Source organism: Gasterosteus aculeatus, chromosome 11 (assembly GCF_964276395.1).
Source record: "Gasterosteus aculeatus chromosome 11, fGasAcu3.hap1.1, whole genome shotgun sequence".
NCBI classification, from domain to species: domain Eukaryota; kingdom Metazoa; phylum Chordata; class Actinopteri; order Perciformes; family Gasterosteidae; genus Gasterosteus; species Gasterosteus aculeatus.
Genome location: NC_135699.1, coordinates 5,997,886 through 6,016,929, shown reverse-complemented (window position 1 = coordinate 6,016,929; position 19,044 = coordinate 5,997,886). Strand labels below are relative to the sequence as shown.

The following is a 19,044-nucleotide window of genomic DNA, read 5'->3' as shown; positions in this document are numbered from 1 at the left end:
TCTCTCTGCCTTTTATAGTTTTACTGCTGCGTGTAGTGTTTGATCGTTTTTGCGGACACGACATGGAGCGCAGTTCAGGTGACATCACGTCAAACGCGATGGGAAAATAAATAACCGGGACTGCGCATGCGCAGTAGGCGGAGTTTTCGGTGGCAGCTGCTGCTCGTTGAGTGAACTACAGATGATGATGTGGAGGAAATAACGGACCTGTGTCTCCATCAGCTTTGGATGGGGCTGACGAGAGAAAGCGTCTCCGCCATGATGATGATGATGTAGTTGAGTGTCGTTTATTATAAACTATTGTTTACACAGGCTCGGGGGTTTCCGGCGTTAGCGCTGCGCAGCTGACCAACACTTGCCGCTCCAGGGGGAACAAAAAGGCAAGTTTCCGGCTCTCGAACAATAATGCGGCGATAAGGCGAGTGGACGTCTGACTGTTAACGCGTGGCTAATCAACTTTCTGTTCACCCAACGGTTCGTTATCGATTAGCCACTATGAGCTAATCCGATGCTGTGATTGAAACCTGCGCAGATCGGACTACGGCAGATGAGGTACGTGAAGCCGCTCCGAACAACAGCTTCCATTTTATTGCGTTATTTCCGTAACTCAGACTAGATTTATCTAAATCACCTCGGCTAATGGTAAATCGTGTCCCCTTGTCTCCCATTTTCCCCTTTTTAAATATGAAGTCACCCTTTTTTCCCATATTGCAGCACGACTGTGTGCGTGCGCGTCACCGCGGGCAGGAAGCTCCCTGCTTGTGCGCGCGCTCTGCGATGGCTGCACCTAAAGCAGTTAGTGAGGGGGGGGGGGGTCACTGAACCACGACAGTCAGTCCCCTGATTGAAAATGCCCGGATGCTTAATCGCGTGTTTCAGACTTGAGGACATGGGATGACTTGTGGACATGCGATGACTTGTGGACATGCGATGACTTGAGGACATGCGATGACTTGAGGACATGCGATGACTTGAGGACATGTGCAGACTTGAGGACATGTGCAGACTTGAGGACATGCGATGACTTGAGGACATGCGATGACTTGAGGACATGCGATGACTTGAGGACATGCGATGACTTGAGGACATGTGCAGACTTGAGGACATGTGATGGCCTGACTGCTCATTCGATTGAGGTCAAAGTACAATACATGTTTTGAGTCCCGCCCACGGGTCCATTCAGCTTTGTGTCTTTGGCCCACTGGGAAGCACGGAGCTTTGTTGTTGACATGATGGTGCTTGTATAGGCTACAATGACCCTTTATATACTTTAGTTAGTCATGGTACGTTATTTACCAACCAAGTCATACTAAAATATATAAATAAATTGTAAAAATATCTATCAATATATAAATCTGTTTTGACACAGCTGATAGTCAGCTAATTATTGATCACGTTGAAATGCGTTCCTTTATAATATCTGACTAGATTGCATTAATAGTACATTATGAAGACTGACATTGCCCAGCGCTTAATTATGCCAATGAAAAAGATGTACAAATATATATGTGTATATAAAATAAATCAATAATCTGAATTTTATTTCATAGTGGTAATTCCAGAAAAGGAGAAACTCCAATTCATTTGGAGTTCATCTTCCTGGAACGTATTGTGCTGTGTGCGAGACACTGATGTGTTCCTATTGTGACTGCGTTGCCTCGAGCTGATTGAGGCTTTGGCGAGCAGCATGTGTCATCCATCACCGCGCTGAGGGCCAGCCTATATTTAGCTGCTGCACAGGAGGGGGGTTGAAAGTCATTGTGAAATTACTTTTCACTGAATCAGATTTACTCCTTCCTGGAATGCACATCACCAAGACGTTTGCGTAGTTGGAGAAATGAGTACTGAGATATCGACAACGGTTTGATCCCGCTGGTGGTGGAGCAGCTTTCTGGATGCTTTAGATCCTGTTTGGCTCATCTTTGTTCCATTAGTGTAAATTAGTGCGGCATAATTATGTGAGGAATTGGTTTTTTTCCCTTTCCCAGAAGTCCATTTTGAATGGAGATTTTCCAGCAGAAGTAGAATCTGCTGACGTGGCATGAATGGAGTGTTAGGATTTGGCTTGATTCAGTACAAAAACAATACAATTCATACAATACAATACAATACAGGGGGTTTTGACCTGTGCAGCGCTTCATTGTTAGTCTAGTTTTTTTTTTTTAAGTGAATGTGGAGAAAGAATTTGAAGCCCAAATATACCTGAAGCATATCAGACTGAATTCACTAACCGGGTATCTATTTGTGCTGAAAGCGCGCTACGCATTAATGGTTAAGGCACAGCTGTCTTCAAAAGATAGCGGCATAGCATATTTGAAAAATATATATATGAAATGTGTTTCCCATTCATGGTTACTGGAGTGCATAAAAATATCTTTATTCCAAACATATTATTTTCATTTTGTCTATTAAAAAATAAAACCTGAACAGAAACCTGTAAGAGCCTCGTTCTCCTCTTCATGGAGCATGGAGGCAAGCACTCCATTGGAGTGTTTGGTAAAGACATCGTCTCTTATCGCAGCATCTACCTGAGGCCACACGGCTCAGTCTACCGCGCCGGAACCGTGGTGCCGACTTGTGAAAATCACTTTAAAGACAAAAAAATGTTTTGTTTTTAGAATCACCTTTTCCGCCTGCAGCAAAGCACAGGCAAAAAGAAGGGGAGGAATTGGGTCAGCAGCTTTGAGCTTATTGCACTCACACTGTTTTGTTATGTTTGAGTGATCCGGACCCTCCCCCTTTAACGTGTTGGTGTGTGTGGTTTTTACCCACCCACCTTATGCCGCCTCCTTTTATCGCTGCTTTATCTGGTTTCTGGCTTCTCCGATTGAAGTAGTTCCGGCCTGCTGACACACGTTCACGCGTCGCGGATCCTCTCCGGCGATGTGAACTAGAGGGCTCGGTTGTCGCTGCTGCTCAACCAACATGTCTGGGTTAGATTAGGGTTGCATTGCCTTAAAGAGCGTCTCACGTACATTCCTTTTGTCGTACAGATGGGCCAACTATGGCGGCGAGACATCCCGCTGGCGGAGAGGCTGGGGAACGGCTCTCCCGTGGGCTTCGCCCCGGGGCCCCCGGCCACCGCGGCCCCGCAGCAGCACAACACCTCCTGGGTGCCAGAAGCGCCGGTGGTCACACCAGAGGAGCCCATTTTCCTCATGACCGCCACGGCCCAGACTATATCGGGCTTCTTCGTTTGGACCGCTCTTCTGATCACATGCCACCAGGTGAGGAGGGGGGGAGGTGGGGGGGGGTGTGGAGGAGCTCACGTCACCAGTCAGTGTGCAGCGAGACGCTCCGTTGCCGATGCTGCCGTCTTGTTGAAATGAACGAGGCTTTTCATTCGATTTCATACACGTATACACAGAACACCACATTGGTACGTGTCTGAGTACTTGGCTGGTGGTATTTCAGGTGCAGCCACCTTTTGGCCTCTTTTTCTTTGACCTTCAGGTGACGAGGTTTGTTGAGTACAAATACCTCCTTTTATAAGCATTCACGCCCAGAGGCTCACGCACTAAACGCGTGCATGCAGTTAAAAAAAGGTTTCCGACCCTGTGGGGAGAAAGATTCTTTCAAGTACTCCATGCAGCTGCTCCACGCTCCTTGTTCCACGTTGGACACGAAGCGGATATTTGTGCATTACGTGTTTGTGTGAGTGGAGCAAGAAAAAGTCAATAACTGATGGAAATTAACCATCAGAGTAACTAAACTCAAGCATTAGAGACTACCTGTCAAACTATGACCTAGTTCTGAATATGTTTGTGTGTATATATAAACAACTAATGTGTGCCAGATACCTCTGGTAGCGTAGCCACAGGAGATCAAAGCAAGACCTAAGAGCGTGTTGTTTGTCTGAAGCGTCTAAAATAGCTTTTCAAAACATCGCCTAGGGGTGGATAACATGGGGGAGAGCTGCAAAAAAGTAAAGGTGCAAAGAAGCATCATTTCGTTCCCTGTGTGTTGACAGTGAGGAGAGTGTAGAACGTCACTGGGGCCGTTTGTTTAGTGATTGCGGTGCAGGTAAGTGCTAAAGTGCCGTTCGCCTTGTTTGTGTCCGTTTCCAATGCGACGCAGAGCTTTTATTGCTCGGCGTGTGTAAGTGAGCTGCGCTGTTCCTCCAGGCATGGGCTCACGATTCGTCCTCCATTGTTGGTCACATGCAGAAGAAGAGCCCCCTGTCAGTCTGGCAACAAGTGCTGCGAGCTCGACTTGGACACGGAAGGGCAGGGGGAAGTGCTTGTGTATGTGTGAGGAGGAAGAGGCGGGAGAAGGGTCACCTAGCAACCAGCCCTGTGAGCGCACTGCACTCCGCTTTGTGCGTTGTCCCCCCCCGCTGTTTGTTGTGCTACCAAAGGTGTGTGTCTGTTTACAGACCAGGAAAGGTGATAGCGGCAACATTGTGTAAGCGGAGCGGAGCCGGATGAAGAGGCGCCCACCCTGTTCTTCCTTCCCTCCGCTGCCCTCGATAGGGGTGATGAAAGCTCAGTGTCGGTTACCTGAAAGAGCCCGTGTGCGTCAGTGCACCTGCGCTACTCGCACCCCGATGTGCGACTCCATGTCCGCCGGCCGACCTGCTCAGACTAACTGGAGCCCCACGTGCAGGTTTCATGAGGTTGGGGATTAGATTCTGTTTTAAAATCATTCGCGCACCGCGTCAGGATTTTTAGGTCATTTTTAATTAAACATTACTTAAAAGCCACCAGCAAAAGAAAAGAATAGCAAGTGAAAACATTTAGAAACAAATGATGTACCTTCACTCCTCAAAATCAGCCCATCTCGTTCATCCATCCACCCCCATCTACTTGTACACCGTCCTCCAAGTAACCCCCCCCCCCCCCCACAAAACCCACCCGTTCACCTTTCAGTCTGCAGACATCTTTGCCCTCCTTTTGAACAAGCACATGCCCCCCAAAATATGCACTTGTTTCTCTTCATTTTAAGCCTGTTAACAGAGGAACTGATATTGTTTTACCCACTGAAAAGTCCTGGTTAGGTAATTGTGTCTCTCCTCATCGTTTCTTAAAGTATTTTGGGGCATTTCTTCTTTCCCTCTTCAGATCTACATGCACCTGCGCTACTACAGCTCTCCGAATGAACAGCGGCACATAGTCCGGATCCTCTTCATAGTCCCCATCTACGCCTTCGACTCCTGGCTCAGCCTCCTTTTCTTCACCAACGAGGAGTATTATGTGTACTTCGACACGGTCCGAGACTGCTACGAAGGTGAGTGGACGGAGGAAACGTCACAACAAGGTTGTGGGTGTGAGGATCAACGTGTTGTGAAGCCCCAGTGGCAGACGGCCTTTGTAGTGTCTTCATTTACAAAGGTTGCCGTCTTTGTCCTCGTGTCTCCGTGGCCTCTTGGGATTGCGGGGGAGGGGAAACCTGTTTCTTAGTGTGGCAATACGAGCGTCCTATGACACTCCAGGAAGAATAATCTCCAGCAACGCCACTTGGGATAGGCCCAAGACCATTCTTATTAAGGCACGCAGAGCCGTTCACCAAATCAGGGGTCAGAGACCATAAGATAATTATAAAAATATAGTTTTATTTGTTTAATACTCTTTTTAAAATGGCAATATGTTCTGCGATAGGGAGTTTGAGGACTATAAAGAAAACAAACAAACAATTCAAATCAATAAACCAGCATGCATAATAAAGATGTAAACAAATTCAAATCAAACAATTCAAATCCATAAACCCGCATGCATAATAAAGATGTAAACAAATTCAAATCAAACAAAAAAAAGGAAAAAAACATGTAATATGTCCAACAGTTCACCCAATAGAGAGCCACATTTGTACTGTTCCTCCGAAAGGTTTTTAGCCGGTATCAAGAACAGTCTCAGTGAGGGGGGGGAGAGAGCGCGCCGGGGAAGATCGGCCCAGTAATTGGTCGCGGCACCAGGATAGCACCACAACAGCATGTCCAAGGCTGCAGCCGGGTCCAGCTATGCTGTGAAACACCGCATTAGAACAAGACCGTAATTAATGTACAGCAAACAGGCAGACACAGCGACTTACCAAATTACAGGTCAAGCTGCCCACAGACCCCGGCGGCAGCACCCACCTCGCGCACACTCACAGACAGCGGCCCACACTATAACAATTAAGACCATTTAGATTTTTATAATAACGCCCAAATGTGTTGAAAAAAAGGGAGGCGTGCATCGTACCGAGACACCGAACACCAGCAGTCCAGGCATTCATCCACCCACGTGGGGACATCCATGACCCAGACAGGGTCACTATATGGAAGGATGCACATTAGTGCCGCATACACGGCGACACAGGAGACTAAAAAGGCACAAAAGATGGAAAAATTTCCCTTACCACACCACAGCAGAATGTTGACCTAGGGCAGCGGCCAAAACATAAAGCGCGCCTCCCGGGCCGTCTCCACAGACACCCAGCAGGAGAAGACCACAGGACGAGTCCACACACACCAGAGGCTTAAGTAATATCCCTGCCTCTCCCAATCAATCACAATTAGCCCCAGGTGTGCTGGTCCACACCCCTGTGTGCAGGAAAGAGGGAGGGGAAAACCCTCATCCGGTCACACCAGCAACAGCAGGAAAGAGAGGAAATGCATCTCACAAGCTTTTTTTTTCAGTTTCTCGCGGTACTGTAGAACAATTAAGAATAAAACAAGCAGTTGTACATCGTACTGTGGTCATCTTTGTTTGAATCATACAAGGTGGTTTATGAGGATAATTGCCTGAGACTAGTTGTAGGAAAGCTGAAATCCATTTTCAAGCCTCTCACTGTGAGGATTTGCTTGAGTTATTGGTTATTATTTTTTCACCATCCTGGTGAAACACTTAACAATATATTTTTCGTGGAAAACAAACTTGACAGATTCATATAAAAAACCAATAGGGGTCAGTTGCAGCAAAGCAAACATGTCGTCCTGTGTGTATTGTTAAATGTAGACAAACCTGTTTGTTACTGCTGCTGCACACAACCACGATCAACTGCACACACACGTCGATATTCATCATGCTGTCACTCTGCATAATGGCTGCCCCTTAGCGCCAATAACATGCACCCAATGTAGTTGATCAATCCGGGACTGTTATATTATTATGTGAAAAATGTGCCAAGCAGTAGACCTTATCGTGGAAGGAAACAACGGTTGAATAATGTATGAATGTGAAATGTTACTGTTCGCGCTTCAGATTAAAGCATGTGTACGTTGTTTCTCTCACGAGGAACACTGTTGGACGTTTGTGCTCTCATTTCACCCACCGACGCCCCCGCCCTGCTGGCGGGTCCGTCGGTGTGCTGCAACCACAGGCTACACCTTGAAACGGAGGCAGCGGGGAGCCGATTTCGGCAGGTTTCCCTTAAATTAGCGGTAGAACACCTGTGGCTGCTCTCAGAGGGACTCTGGTCTATTTAAACAGTGTGTTACTTCTCCATTCAAGGTCCAATAAATTACAAGTGTTTGCAGAATAACCAGTAAGGGAGTGACCAGTACACCGGACGGGACGTATCTGTACGCCGTGAGCTGTGTGCTTTTTTATACTACTTGTATAAGAAGGTGCACATTTTTAGGGGTGAGAGCAGGTTTGTTGGCGTCATTCCATTTAGTAATCTGTGCCAATGACAACAGCCGCTGCAGGGGCTTCGCTGATAAGCTCCATTACATATCGGGTCAGACCTGTGCATAGAACATCAAGGGATTAGAGACACACCTGGTGTAACTCTGCACTCGGGCTCATAATACCGTAGAAGGTCGGCACAAAACATCACTTGTTTCAAAGGGATTGGTATCTTTTATTAGCTGTATTTGTGCAACACCTCACGCGGGAGGAAGTTCATAGCCTTCAATGTGTGCAGCTCACTTGTGTGAGATGTGTTAATCTGAACCACCGACAACGGAGTTCTTTTCAACGACGTTTCTCACGCGGCTCCCGCGATTATGGAACTGTACCTTAAATCTAACCGCTACTTTGTTTTGGAGGTTGTTGTCTGTTGTCCAGGGTTTCCAAACCCACATTGGCAACGTGGACGTGGCATCTTGTTTTAAAACATTGGCACAGGCGCATTCAGGTCCGAGGTGGCCGCTCAGCTGGAGGCCCACGTTATCGTGTTCATCATTCATCAAACCAAGGGGCTGTTTTTGGTGGCTGTGAATTTGGGATTGATTTCACAGACACTGACGATCACCCTGTTTTCTTTTTTCTTCAATGTGTGACACTTCAGCCTTTGTCATCTACAACTTCCTCAGTCTGTGTTACGAGTATCTGGGAGGTGAGAGCGCCATCATGGCGGAGATCCGAGGGAAACCTATCGAGTGAGTCTTCTGTGCAATCGCCTGTTTTATAATTAGGCTCCTCGTTGGTTGTGACTTCATATTAAAGCTGGTTTGTCTACTTATCATTTTACCTGCTGTGCTTTTTTAGGTCGAGCTGTGTGTATGGGACCTGCTGTCTGTGGGGAAGGACGTACTCCATTGGTTTCCTCAGGTTTTGCAAACAGGTATCACTCGTCAGCTGTACTAGTAACACATTCATGTTTCCTAAATGTCTCATTGAGACTTGCGGATGTGGTGCGGCGTTGCTGCAGCGTGCTGACCTGCTCTCCCTCCTCTCACTCCTGCTTCTTCAGGCTACTCTCCAGTTCTGCGTGGTGAAACCCCTGATGGCGGTGATCACTGTCGTTCTTCAGGCCTTCGGCAAATACAAGGATGGAGACTTCAAGTATGTTTCTGCATTTGCGGCACGGGCGTCTCGCTGAGTCGTGATCTACTTTGTTCTGGCTCGCCGCGCTGCGATAGCCGGCGACCACACTGGCGGAGCGGCGGCCCAGATGATTCACATAATTAATGAGTTAATCCCTAATGACACGCTCCTCCTCTCCTGCAGCGTGGCAAGCGGCTACCTGTACGCGACCATCATCTACAACGTCTCCGTCAGCCTGTCGCTCTACGCGCTCTTCCTCTTCTACTTCGCCACGCGTGACCTGCTCGTCCCCTACAACCCCGTGCTCAAGTTCTTCATGGTCAAATCGGTCATCTTCCTCTCCTTCTGGCAAGGTAAGAATCCAACATCTCAAATTGCTAATGAAGAGTTGCAGCAGCCGGTGGGTTTGCTTGTGACATTTTTGTGCCTACTCTCTATATTCTTAACGCTATCCTCTTTTTCTCTGTTTCTCCTTTCTATAATTCAGGCATGCTGCTGGCCATCCTGGAGAAGTGCGGAGCCATCCCTCAGATCAGCTCGGCGGACGTCTCTGTGGGCGAGGGGACGGTTGCCGCTGGTTACCAAAACTTCATCGTCTGCATTGAGATGTTCTTTGCTGCTGTTGCTCTGCGGCATGCCTTCACTTACAAAGTCTACATGGATAAAAGACTGGACTCGTATGGTAAGAGAAGTGTAATGTTGATGGGTGTGATATCAGAACGTTAATGCGAAACGTGCAGATAATCAGAGAAGAGGTTTTATGTTGAAGTCTGCATTATAATGTTTCTGCTGATGTGAATGTTCCTTAACCATCTCCTTGATTTCTCCAGTCTGATGTGACCTCACTCTTTGTGTCCCAATCTACTTGACTCTGACCTACTTTTGAAGCACCTGATCTATGTTGAGTCTTGCTCTTCTTCTTTTCCTTCATCTTCATCTTTTTTCCTTGTCCCTCTCCGTCTCTTTCCCCCTCTTCCTCACTGTGCTGCGCTGAAAGGCTCCTTTCCGATCTATGGACAGTACGGTAGGTTCTATCTTAGCCGTGTTTTGTCAGTTCAGTGTGCTTCCCCCGATGATGCTTATCATAATGTTTCTTTGCCTGTTGGTGTTTGAACGTGGTTCAATGTGCATTACTTTAACATTGTTGTCAGCTCAGCATGAGTTCAGTCTTCTCATTAAAAAACGTGGGTTTTGTTTTATTTATTTATGTTGATTTTGCACTGTGTGCCGTCAGTCCTTTAGTGTTTTAGTTAAATTGTGCTTGTCTATGTTCCCACTCAGGCTCAAACTGATGTTAAATCACAACCTGCTATATGGCAGTGAGCCTTGTCTAGGTCCTAAAATGTGCATTGATCTTGACCTCCACTTACCCCCCACTGTAGCTTCATATAACCTTCATGTCGATGGCATTCACAAAATACATTTCTTTAATAGAATTTAGCAAAATTTCTATTCGGGAAATTCCCCTGGCCGTTATTAGGAAACGCATCAGCACAATTTTATAACTCATAGTATCTCATTTTCACAACTTCCTCCCTTGTTACCCCCCCCCCCCCCCCCCCCCTCTTCCTCCTCCCCCATCCATCCACCTCCAGGCCGCTGTGCCCCAATGAAGAGCATCTCCAGCAGCTTGAAGGAGACCATGAATCCAGGGGACATGGTCCAGGATGCCATCCACAACTTCTCCCCGGCTTATCAGCAGTACACCCAGCAGTCCACGCTGGAGCCAAGTGGGGGGCCGCCCCTCTCCCGCAGCCACAGCAACCTCAGCACGCGCGGGGACAACGAAAAGACGCTGCTGCTCAGCTCCGACGACGAGTTCTGAGACACAAACACGCACTCGCTCTGCTCCTGTAGCCCATGTTGGAGTTCCACCAGTGTGAGACCGATCCGATCTTTTTCTCTGTTCTTTAACGTGGAAGATCAGATTCTGGTTTTTGTTTTTTTTACATTTAGACAACAATGAAAAGATGAGATTTATTTGAGCTTTAAAAAGACGTAGGTCCCAGACTGTGCGAACGGATCAGGAGTTCTTACGATGGAAAGGAGGAGTAAGAGGATGTTCAGAGAGACATTAGATTTATTAAATGGTTATTAAATGGTCAGCTGTCATCTGTGTTGATGCCATAGATGCTATTACTGACAGAACATGGTACAAATAACCGTGCCTGCATAGAGCGTCCTTATGCTGCACTTTAAACACCACAGCAAAAACAAAAAGAAAGATAAAACCGATGTGTGTGTCAAAGCAAACAATCCACTTCTTAAACTCATCTCGCAGCCTTCATCTGTCAGCTTTCATATTGATTCTTAATCCAAGCTCCTCTTCACCCCTCTGCCTCTTACCGAATCATTGCCAAATAGAAGTTCAATGTGCTCCAGTCAATGAGACACACTGTCTTAAGATGCAGCATTAATTTATAGTTAATGAAAACAGGCTTGAGTTTAATATATAAAAATGTAATCACATTTTTTATTTTAAATGTTGTATGACCTCAAAGGTGTAACTCATTTACACAGTGGTTTGTTATTCCAGGAAATCTTATGAATATTCTGTGTTCTGTTGTCATGTTGTGTGGGAAATGGGTTCATGTGAACCACTGACCCAAGAGTGTAATCGCTTGACCACTGCGTCGGCGTTACTGTCTGTGGAGCGCTGAGAGGGGACAGCTGTGGGGGGGATGTTAGTGCGGCCAGGGAGACTCACGGAAGGACAACGCCCACGCAGATTACAGATTACTGAAGAAGCGACGCTTCCCTGCAGAGCCGGCGCAGCTGTGATGTGCTGCGGTTTATAATCCCATAATTGAGGACGGCGCAGATCAGGCCTGCCTCTGCTGTTATTGTTTATAAGGGAATCACTGCTGTAGCAGTAGTGAGTTAGTTGGGACGAGGGTCATCACAGACAGATAAGGCCATTCAAATAGTCTCTGCGCAAAGAAGGCTTTAAATTAGACTGAACTTTCATCTGGAAAAGGAATATATGGGCATCAAAAATGGATTTGAGATGCACACACACATGTTCAGGGACACACAATAGCAGTAATGGGGTCAGAACCATAAGGTCTGCCCGTCATCCTGCGTTTCCCATTGGGAGAGATGATTGTTGATGAACTGATGTTGAACATGCGTTTCATCAGGGTCCGGTATAGAAGCTGCTTGTGATCGTAAATGTTGATCGTAAACCCTTTTGACGGGTGACTCAATGCTGGCGCTAAACGTGTGATTATTGTTTTTCTCGTGTTATAGCCAGGGCATAGTCCAAACTGATTTTAGGGATGGACTCAGAGCCAGTAAAGTAAACAAGCAGTGACGTCCATGTTTGAAATGAATGTAGGCCAAGTGAAAAGTGAACTGGCAAAAGCATCTCTTTAGCGTTAAAATTGTGATAGAGATCAATCTCTAGCAGTGTGATTCTAAATAGTTTTGATACTATTTTATTTAAAAGCTGAATGTTAATCACAAAGGAAAATATAAAACGCATAAATATTATACCATAATGGAGGGGATCATGTAAACGTAGAGTTAAAGTCTGTGGAAGAACTGCCACGATAAAGGCATTGCTTCGTACAGTGCTTTACTTTGATATTTTCATATATTCTCCGGTTTTATTTCCAATTTACACTTTTTCATTTGTATATTGGCAATATTATCTCTTGTTTTGATGCTATAATGGTTTATGTTGTTAAAAAGGAAATAAAATACAAAATGCAAAAAATATATTTGTCTATGGTTTTTGATCAAGTCGACTTGTAGACACATCACATTTTTCACAAAAATCCCATTTAATTATATATTTTCATTTTGTTACATCGTGCCGTGATTTTAATTGAATGAATCAGAGTGGGTTTCATCAGATAAACAACAAAAAAGAAATCGCCCCTTTCCACAAAGAGGACAGACGTTCAGTCAGAAGTGGGGGCGGGGCTTCATAAACAGTCAGCCACTCCCACTTCCGCTCTCCCGCTGCGCATGCGCTTTGTTAACAACAACAAAGCAGAGGTAGGCCTCGGCAAACGTTACGTTTGGTATTACGAACGTTACGGTGGTTTGTTGTCAAGGCCCGTGACGGTAGTTAACAGTTCGAGTGAAAAGCGAAAGCCGGGAAACTTCTTCGAGAAAAGGACCCACTGAGCTAACGCCACCGCCATTGTACTGCCTCACATCTCCTCCGCACAATGAGAGGTTCTTATGGCGACAGAGACCGAGACAGAGGCCGCGACAGAGACAGAGACCGAGGGTAAGCAGCTAAACCGCCAGCTACCGTTCGCGCTGACGTCAGTGTCCCGTACAAGAAACACGCGTGCACGGCTCACATCGCAGCCCAGTAATGCCGCCACGAAGCTAATGTAGCGTTAGCCACCCACCGTGTGTGTCTCGTCTCGTTGCAGCAGCCCTCGTTACGGGTCCAGCAGAGGCGGCCCGTCGTCGGGCAGGAAGTTTGGGAACCCCGGGGACCGTCTACGGAAGAAGCGATGGGACCTGGACGAGCTTCCTAAATTCGAGAAGAACTTTTACGTCGAACATTCGGAAGTGCAGCGATTAAGCGAGGTGGTCCTGACATGACGTTATCTCCGTGTGATCCTCTGACCCCCTGGCTGGAGAAGAGACACTCCGGGTTAACGTTATTAAAGCTGCTCTGTTGGTTTTCCTCTCTTGTGCTTTCAGTTTGACATCGAGGAGTACTGCAGGAAAAAAGAAATCACTGTTCGGGGTTCAGGTTGCCCAAAACCCGTCACGCACTTCCACCAGGCGCAGTTTCCCCGTAAGCACCCGCATTCACTGCACACCAACTCCAAATTAATACCAAACTCAAGTCTGTTTTTGTTCTGCCTCTCCATCTAGAATATGTATTGGATGTCCTGGTGAAGCAGAATTTCAAGGAGCCCACAGCCATTCAGTCACAAGGTTTCCCATTGGCCCTGAGCGGCAGGGACATGGTGGGCATTGCTCAGACGGGCTCCGGGAAGACACTATCGGTGAGGCGCGCGTCTTCCTCTAACCGAGACACCAGCCAGAGCAGCACCATCAACTGACACCCCTCTGTTTTGTTTTACCTCAGTACCTCCTGCCTGCCATTGTGCACATCAATCATCAGCCCTACCTGGAGCGGGGAGACGGGCCCATTGTAAGCGCAGAGAATAGGAATACACCAATCGCTTAGCTGAGTTTAAAAATGACATCTCTGCCCTAAATGAAAGAGTCTAGTGCACTAAACCGTGTATTGTTTGTGTGCTCTGCAGTGCTTGGTCCTGGCGCCCACAAGAGAACTGGCGCAGCAGGTCCAGCAGGTGGCCTGCGATTATGGGAAGTGCTCCCGCATCAAAAGCACTTGTGTGTATGGGGGTGCTCCCAAGGGACCTCAAATCAGAGACCTGGAGAGAGGTTGGCCATATTAACTAATGAGATTGACACCAGTTTGGTTTACATTGCTACAATTTCTTCCCATTGAAATCCACATTTAATTAGTCTGTAACACTAATGTGTCTCCTTCAGGGGTTGAGATCTGCATTGCCACACCAGGTCGTCTGATAGACTTCCTCGAAGCCGGGAAGACCAACCTGCGCCGCTGCACCTACTTGGTTCTGGATGAAGCTGACCGCATGCTGGATATGGGTTTTGAACCACAGATCCGTAAGATTGTGGACCAGATCAGGGTAAATTCTGAAAGCTTACGCGTTATGTTTTGATATGTCTTTACCAAATGAAGCAGTCATTTTAGTATCCGTCGTGAATCTTTCTTAAAAATGTTGTTATTCCTTTTTTCTCCTGGCCCAGCCCGACAGACAGACCCTGATGTGGAGCGCCACGTGGCCCAAAGAGGTCCGCCAGCTGGCAGAGGACTTCCTGAAAGATTATGTCCAAATCAATGTCGGAGCTCTGGAACTCAGCGCCAACCACAACATCCTTCAGATAGTTGACGTCTGTATTGAGAGTGAGAAGGAACACAAGTAAGTTGTCTGTCTCTTCCTGCTTTGTTTGGTTCGTATTGTTTTGGGCCGCTCGTCCTTTATTCGTCTCGCTTCCTACTCTTTTCCCTCCCTTTTCCAATTCCTACTTTAATGATCGTAACCCGTTTTCTTTTTGCTCCCTTTGCTCAGGTTGATCCAGCTGATGGAGGAGATCATGGCTGAGAAAGAGAACAAGACCATCATCTTCGCGGAGACCAAGAAACGCTGTGACGATCTCACACGCAGGATGAGACGAGACGGGTGAGTAATATTGATGTACAATAGGAATAGAATATCATTCTCTGGAGTTTGATCTTTGCGGTCATGCATTACCATGTTAATCGCATCCTGTATCTGAAACAGAAGTATGTGTGAACGGGTCTGCATGCATTGCTCTCTGGGGATTAAGAAAAGTCATTGCGATATTAACTGTACACGGCGGTTTAAGTTACAGTTTGCTTGTCTCCCTTACAGGTGGCCAGCAATGTGTATCCATGGCGACAAGAGCCAGCCAGAGAGAGACTGGGTGTTATCAGGTACAACGAATCCACTGACGTTTGAACAAAAGTGAAATTGAATTTTTCTCTTCTGTTTTTTTTCTTTTGAGAAGACGTTCAGCTCCTGAACATCTGATCTTTGTTGCAGAATTCCGTAGCGGCAAAGCTCCCATCCTCATTGCAACTGACGTGGCCTCTCGTGGTTTGGGTACGTCCTGTGTGCTCAAGTGCAAACACACTGAGATGCAACACATGCAGTATATTCAACCATTTAACTAGCGGTATGATGATACCAATGGTCAGTCCATAATGACCCCACACTGCATGTTTACACACAGTAATTATGATGAAAACAAACAATCACAGACGCATACAGCACTGCTTCTCAGATACAATGTGCATCATTGAAGCAGGGTTTAAGCCACTTGGGTCTATTGAATAACTCTAGGCTGAACGTGGGAATGATGTTGAGTAGTGTGGAGACGTAAGGGGTGAGTGTTGGCCAAGCAGCCCTTTACAGGATGGCTAGCAACCTTTAACCTAACTCTATGTTCATTTGTTTTCTTTTCATATTTTTTTCTTTGTTTGTTTTTTTTGTTTGTTTTTTGTTTTGTTTCCAAGTCTCTTCTCCGGCAACTAGAAGCACACAGGCCCTCGGGAGCCTGCAGCCGGACCTAGGCATGACAAGTCGAAAGCTGACGTGGGGAGAGAGACGGCCTGATTAATCGGCCCCAGACACAGCTACCTCCGAGGAAAACCTAGAGCAGAGCCCCCAAACCAGACTCTTTCCCCCCCCCTTTCCAGGACAATGGCTGCCTGGACGACAGGGGTGGGGCGGGGAGCAAGCGTGGGCTGCTGCTGCTGGTCTTCCAAATTTGATCCGAGGGTCGGGGGCGGCTGTCAGGAGAGAGGGCGATGAGGGGGGTACGGAGGAGAGGAGGCTTGGGTTCCCCTCAGCCACGCCACCACCACAGTGACGCACCACACCATTGATTGAATTAACTCAGACTCAGACATTTTTTTTTTAACAGTTTTTAAATATTCCCATAGTTTTTCTGATAGGAGATGGATTAAGAAGACTTTTCTTGACCGTCCTTGAGGAGATACATTTCCATTCTCCCTAACAAACTTTGGAGAGTGACGTTTTTGCCCCAAATTGGTTCTGCGTACAATCCGGTCTGATAGGTGCCCCGTGAAGCCGAGGTACGGTGGTGCGTCACAGGAAGACGACTGCCAGGAAGTGAGCGTGCACAGCAGCCAAAGCCAGGCATGGCCGGCTATGCTGGAGGCTTCCCTCTCAACCGCCCCCTGATGCCAGCCCCTGACGCCCCCCACCACCGCTGTGCCGGCCGGCCTCTCCCTCTGCGGACGTCATGTCTGGTCCTGGCTGGCAGGAGTCCTGGCCTGGAGGAGCCACCTCTCTATAATCCGGTCCGCCCCCCCTTTCCCCTCCTCGGCCTCTCCGTCCCTCCTTTCTCTCACTTCCTCTGGTCCTTTCTCTCGTTCATCTCTTCACTCTCTCTTTTTACCACCCAACTTCCTGTCCGGTCCTGTATTATCTTCCTGTTGTTTCCTTTTTAAAATCATTACTGACACACTTTGTCCCTCTGCCCCCCCCCCATTTCCAAATCCACACCGTGTCCTGCCTCTAACCCCTCTTTACCTGTAGGACTTTGGACGTTTACCTTTGTAGACCTAATCCCAGAGCACCAGTCTGTTAATAACTCACCAGCTCTCGATGACTTCTTTAAGTCCCTCTGTGAGGACTCGTGTCCCCTGACAGAACCCCCCCCCCCCCCCCCCCTCCTCCCTCCCCTCTCAGAGAACATTCACTTGGCTTCTCCTTAGTGTGATAAACTTAAGCTCGGCTCGTTGATGTCACTCCCATCTGGGGCATTTGGAACCAGCCACAACAAATTCAAAGGCCATATTTCTGCCATTTCCACCGCTCTACATCACAATCGGTTATTATGGGGCAAGTTATTTGCCCCCCCATCAAAGTAGGCATTGTTACAAGGACTTGAGATGCTAAGATGAGATATTGATGATGAGTTTCCCAGCACGGTCCCACTGCAGCTATGACTCACCATTCACAGCTTTGGGGGTGTTGTTGTGAGGGGGGGGGGGACCACTTCTGTACCGTGCGGTCCTTCTCCTCCCCCTGCAGACCTCCCAGGACTGGTGATGGGTAGGAAGACAGAGGGGTCACTTTATAAGCCAACACTATATCTCTGATGTAGGGTGAGTACTGTACTTTAACCCCCCCTGCCCCCCACCCCCGAAACCTGCTTCCTCTTCAGCAAACTGCAGACTTTTCATGAATTCATTTGACGTGTCCCCCTTTGGCCACACGTATCTTATGTGCATGTGTGCACTGCTCTATGCTAGATAAGGAGTAATTAGCATGGTAAGTCAACTCCTTTTCCAATTGTTGATTTAAGGTAAGTGGCCGTAAGCTTTTTCGAGGATGATGATGGTATTTCCTGTCTACAACTTCCCATCTTTCAAAAGCACGAAAACTTAAAAATTCACAAATGGAGTTCATGTCTTAGTTTTGTCCTGAATTGTGTACTCGTCTTCTCCTCCCCCGTCACGCCGCCCCCCCCCCTCAACCACCGCCGCCTCAAATGTCCAGATGTGGAGGATGTCAAATTTGTCATCAACTATGACTATCCCAACTCGTCGGAGGACTACATCCATCGCATCGGCCGCACGGCCCGCAGCAACAACAAAGGCACCGCCTACACCTTCTTCACCCCGGGGAACCTGCGGCAGGCCCGCGAGCTGATTCGGGTGCTGGAGGAGGCCCGACAGGCCATCAATCCCAAACTGCTGCAGCTGGTGGACACTGGACGTGCAGGAGGTGAGACCTCGCTGGATTAGATATTCACTTCCTAATGTACTATGAGGCTATTGGAATGTGGAATATTGTTGTCTTCCTTCTTTTTTCCATCTGCAGGTGGGCGTCCTCGTTTTCGCAGTGGCGCCGACTCGAACAACCCCAACCTGATGTACCAGAGCGAGTGTGAGAGGCGAATGCGCCCTGCGGGCGGCGGCAGCGACAAAGAGATCAGCCGGAACGGCCGCAGAGGAAGCAGCCGGGACGGCGAGCGCTCGTCCTCCTCCTCTTCCTCCTCTTACAGAGATCGCAGCAGCAGGGACGGCGGGCGCAGCAGCTCATACGAGCAGTTCCAGAATACCAGCAGCAGCACCAGCAGTTCTGGGTCGGGGGCCGGTGGGTTGGTGCCGCTCCCGCTCTCTGCGGTGGGGCCACAGCCACTAATGCAGTTCAACCTTCCCCAGCCCATGATGGGCCACGCCCCCTTCCAGTTCGCCCCTCCGCTGCCGCCAGGCACAGAGTAATGTCGCTTGTGAGTCGGTCCCGCGCACACACCCATCTGACCATTACAACATCTACATTCAATTTAAAACAAGCCACGACAGAATGGGGCCTGATTCCCAGTTTGTTTGATTGGTCCACTAAATCAGAGTTAAGTTTCACAGAAGCTAGTTAGGATTTTGGGGAGAAATAAATGTCTTTCAAACTTGCTGTATTTGTAATCAGATTTTCCCTTTAGGTGTATGAGGTAGGTGTTGTGAATTATTGTACAAGAGCGGTTAGTGTTCAAGGTCTTATCTTGTGTTCAAAAATCACTGAGTAGATTTAACAAAACTTGGTGTAAAAGGGATTTCTTCTTTTTGATTTTATTATTATACTTATTTTGGCCTGATAGAGGCAGCTGTGCATCAAGCACATACATTAGCTTTTTTCCACATTTGCTTATTCAGTTAGTCACCAATGTGGGGTGAGATTTTCCATGCAAAATCATTTTTACAGTTTAATAAAGCTCACTGTATCAAGCTGTGGTCTTTATTTCCTTGACATCCAGGTGTAGTTTCCATGTG

The 19,044-nt window shown here is 47.5% G+C and overlaps 2 protein-coding genes across 10 annotated transcripts; both read left to right on the top strand.

The window, feature by feature from the left end:
- Positions 1-119: 119 nt before the first annotated feature.
- Positions 120-12,169, top strand: LOC120828127 (transmembrane protein 184B). 8 transcript variants are annotated; one of them, XM_040191494.2, is made up of 11 exons: positions 127-380; positions 491-552; positions 2,994-3,227; positions 5,061-5,226; positions 8,212-8,302; positions 8,412-8,487; positions 8,617-8,708; positions 8,874-9,043; positions 9,178-9,372; positions 9,688-9,714; positions 10,286-12,169. In XM_040191494.2, the coding sequence occupies exons 3-11, from the start codon at positions 2,994-2,996 to the stop codon at positions 10,513-10,515; spliced, it is 1,281 nt and encodes a 426-aa protein (XP_040047428.1). In that variant the 5' UTR covers positions 127-380; positions 491-552; the 3' UTR covers positions 10,516-12,169. The 8 variants fall into 8 exon arrangements, with proteins under 8 accessions (XP_040047432.1, XP_077940768.1, XP_077940766.1 ...); XM_040191495.2 differs by having other exon boundaries at positions 131-380; positions 533-552; XM_078084642.1 differs by lacking the exon at positions 9,688-9,714 and having other exon boundaries at positions 125-380; positions 533-552.
- A 413-nt stretch (positions 12,170-12,582) lies between these two features.
- LOC120828124 (putative ATP-dependent RNA helicase DDX17) lies at positions 12,583-18,999 on the top strand. 2 transcript variants are annotated; one of them, XM_040191488.2, is made up of 13 exons: positions 12,583-12,930; positions 13,082-13,241; positions 13,359-13,455; positions 13,536-13,669; positions 13,753-13,818; positions 13,934-14,075; positions 14,187-14,347; positions 14,469-14,641; positions 14,792-14,902; positions 15,116-15,177; positions 15,287-15,346; positions 17,774-18,001; positions 18,098-18,999. In XM_040191488.2, the coding sequence occupies exons 1-13, from the start codon at positions 12,869-12,871 to the stop codon at positions 18,499-18,501; spliced, it is 1,860 nt and encodes a 619-aa protein (XP_040047422.2). In that variant the 5' UTR covers positions 12,583-12,868; the 3' UTR covers positions 18,502-18,999. The 2 variants fall into 2 exon arrangements, with proteins under 2 accessions (XP_040047422.2, XP_040047423.2); XM_040191489.2 differs by having other exon boundaries at positions 12,627-12,930; positions 13,085-13,241.
- The last annotated feature ends 45 nt before the right edge of the window (positions 19,000-19,044 follow it).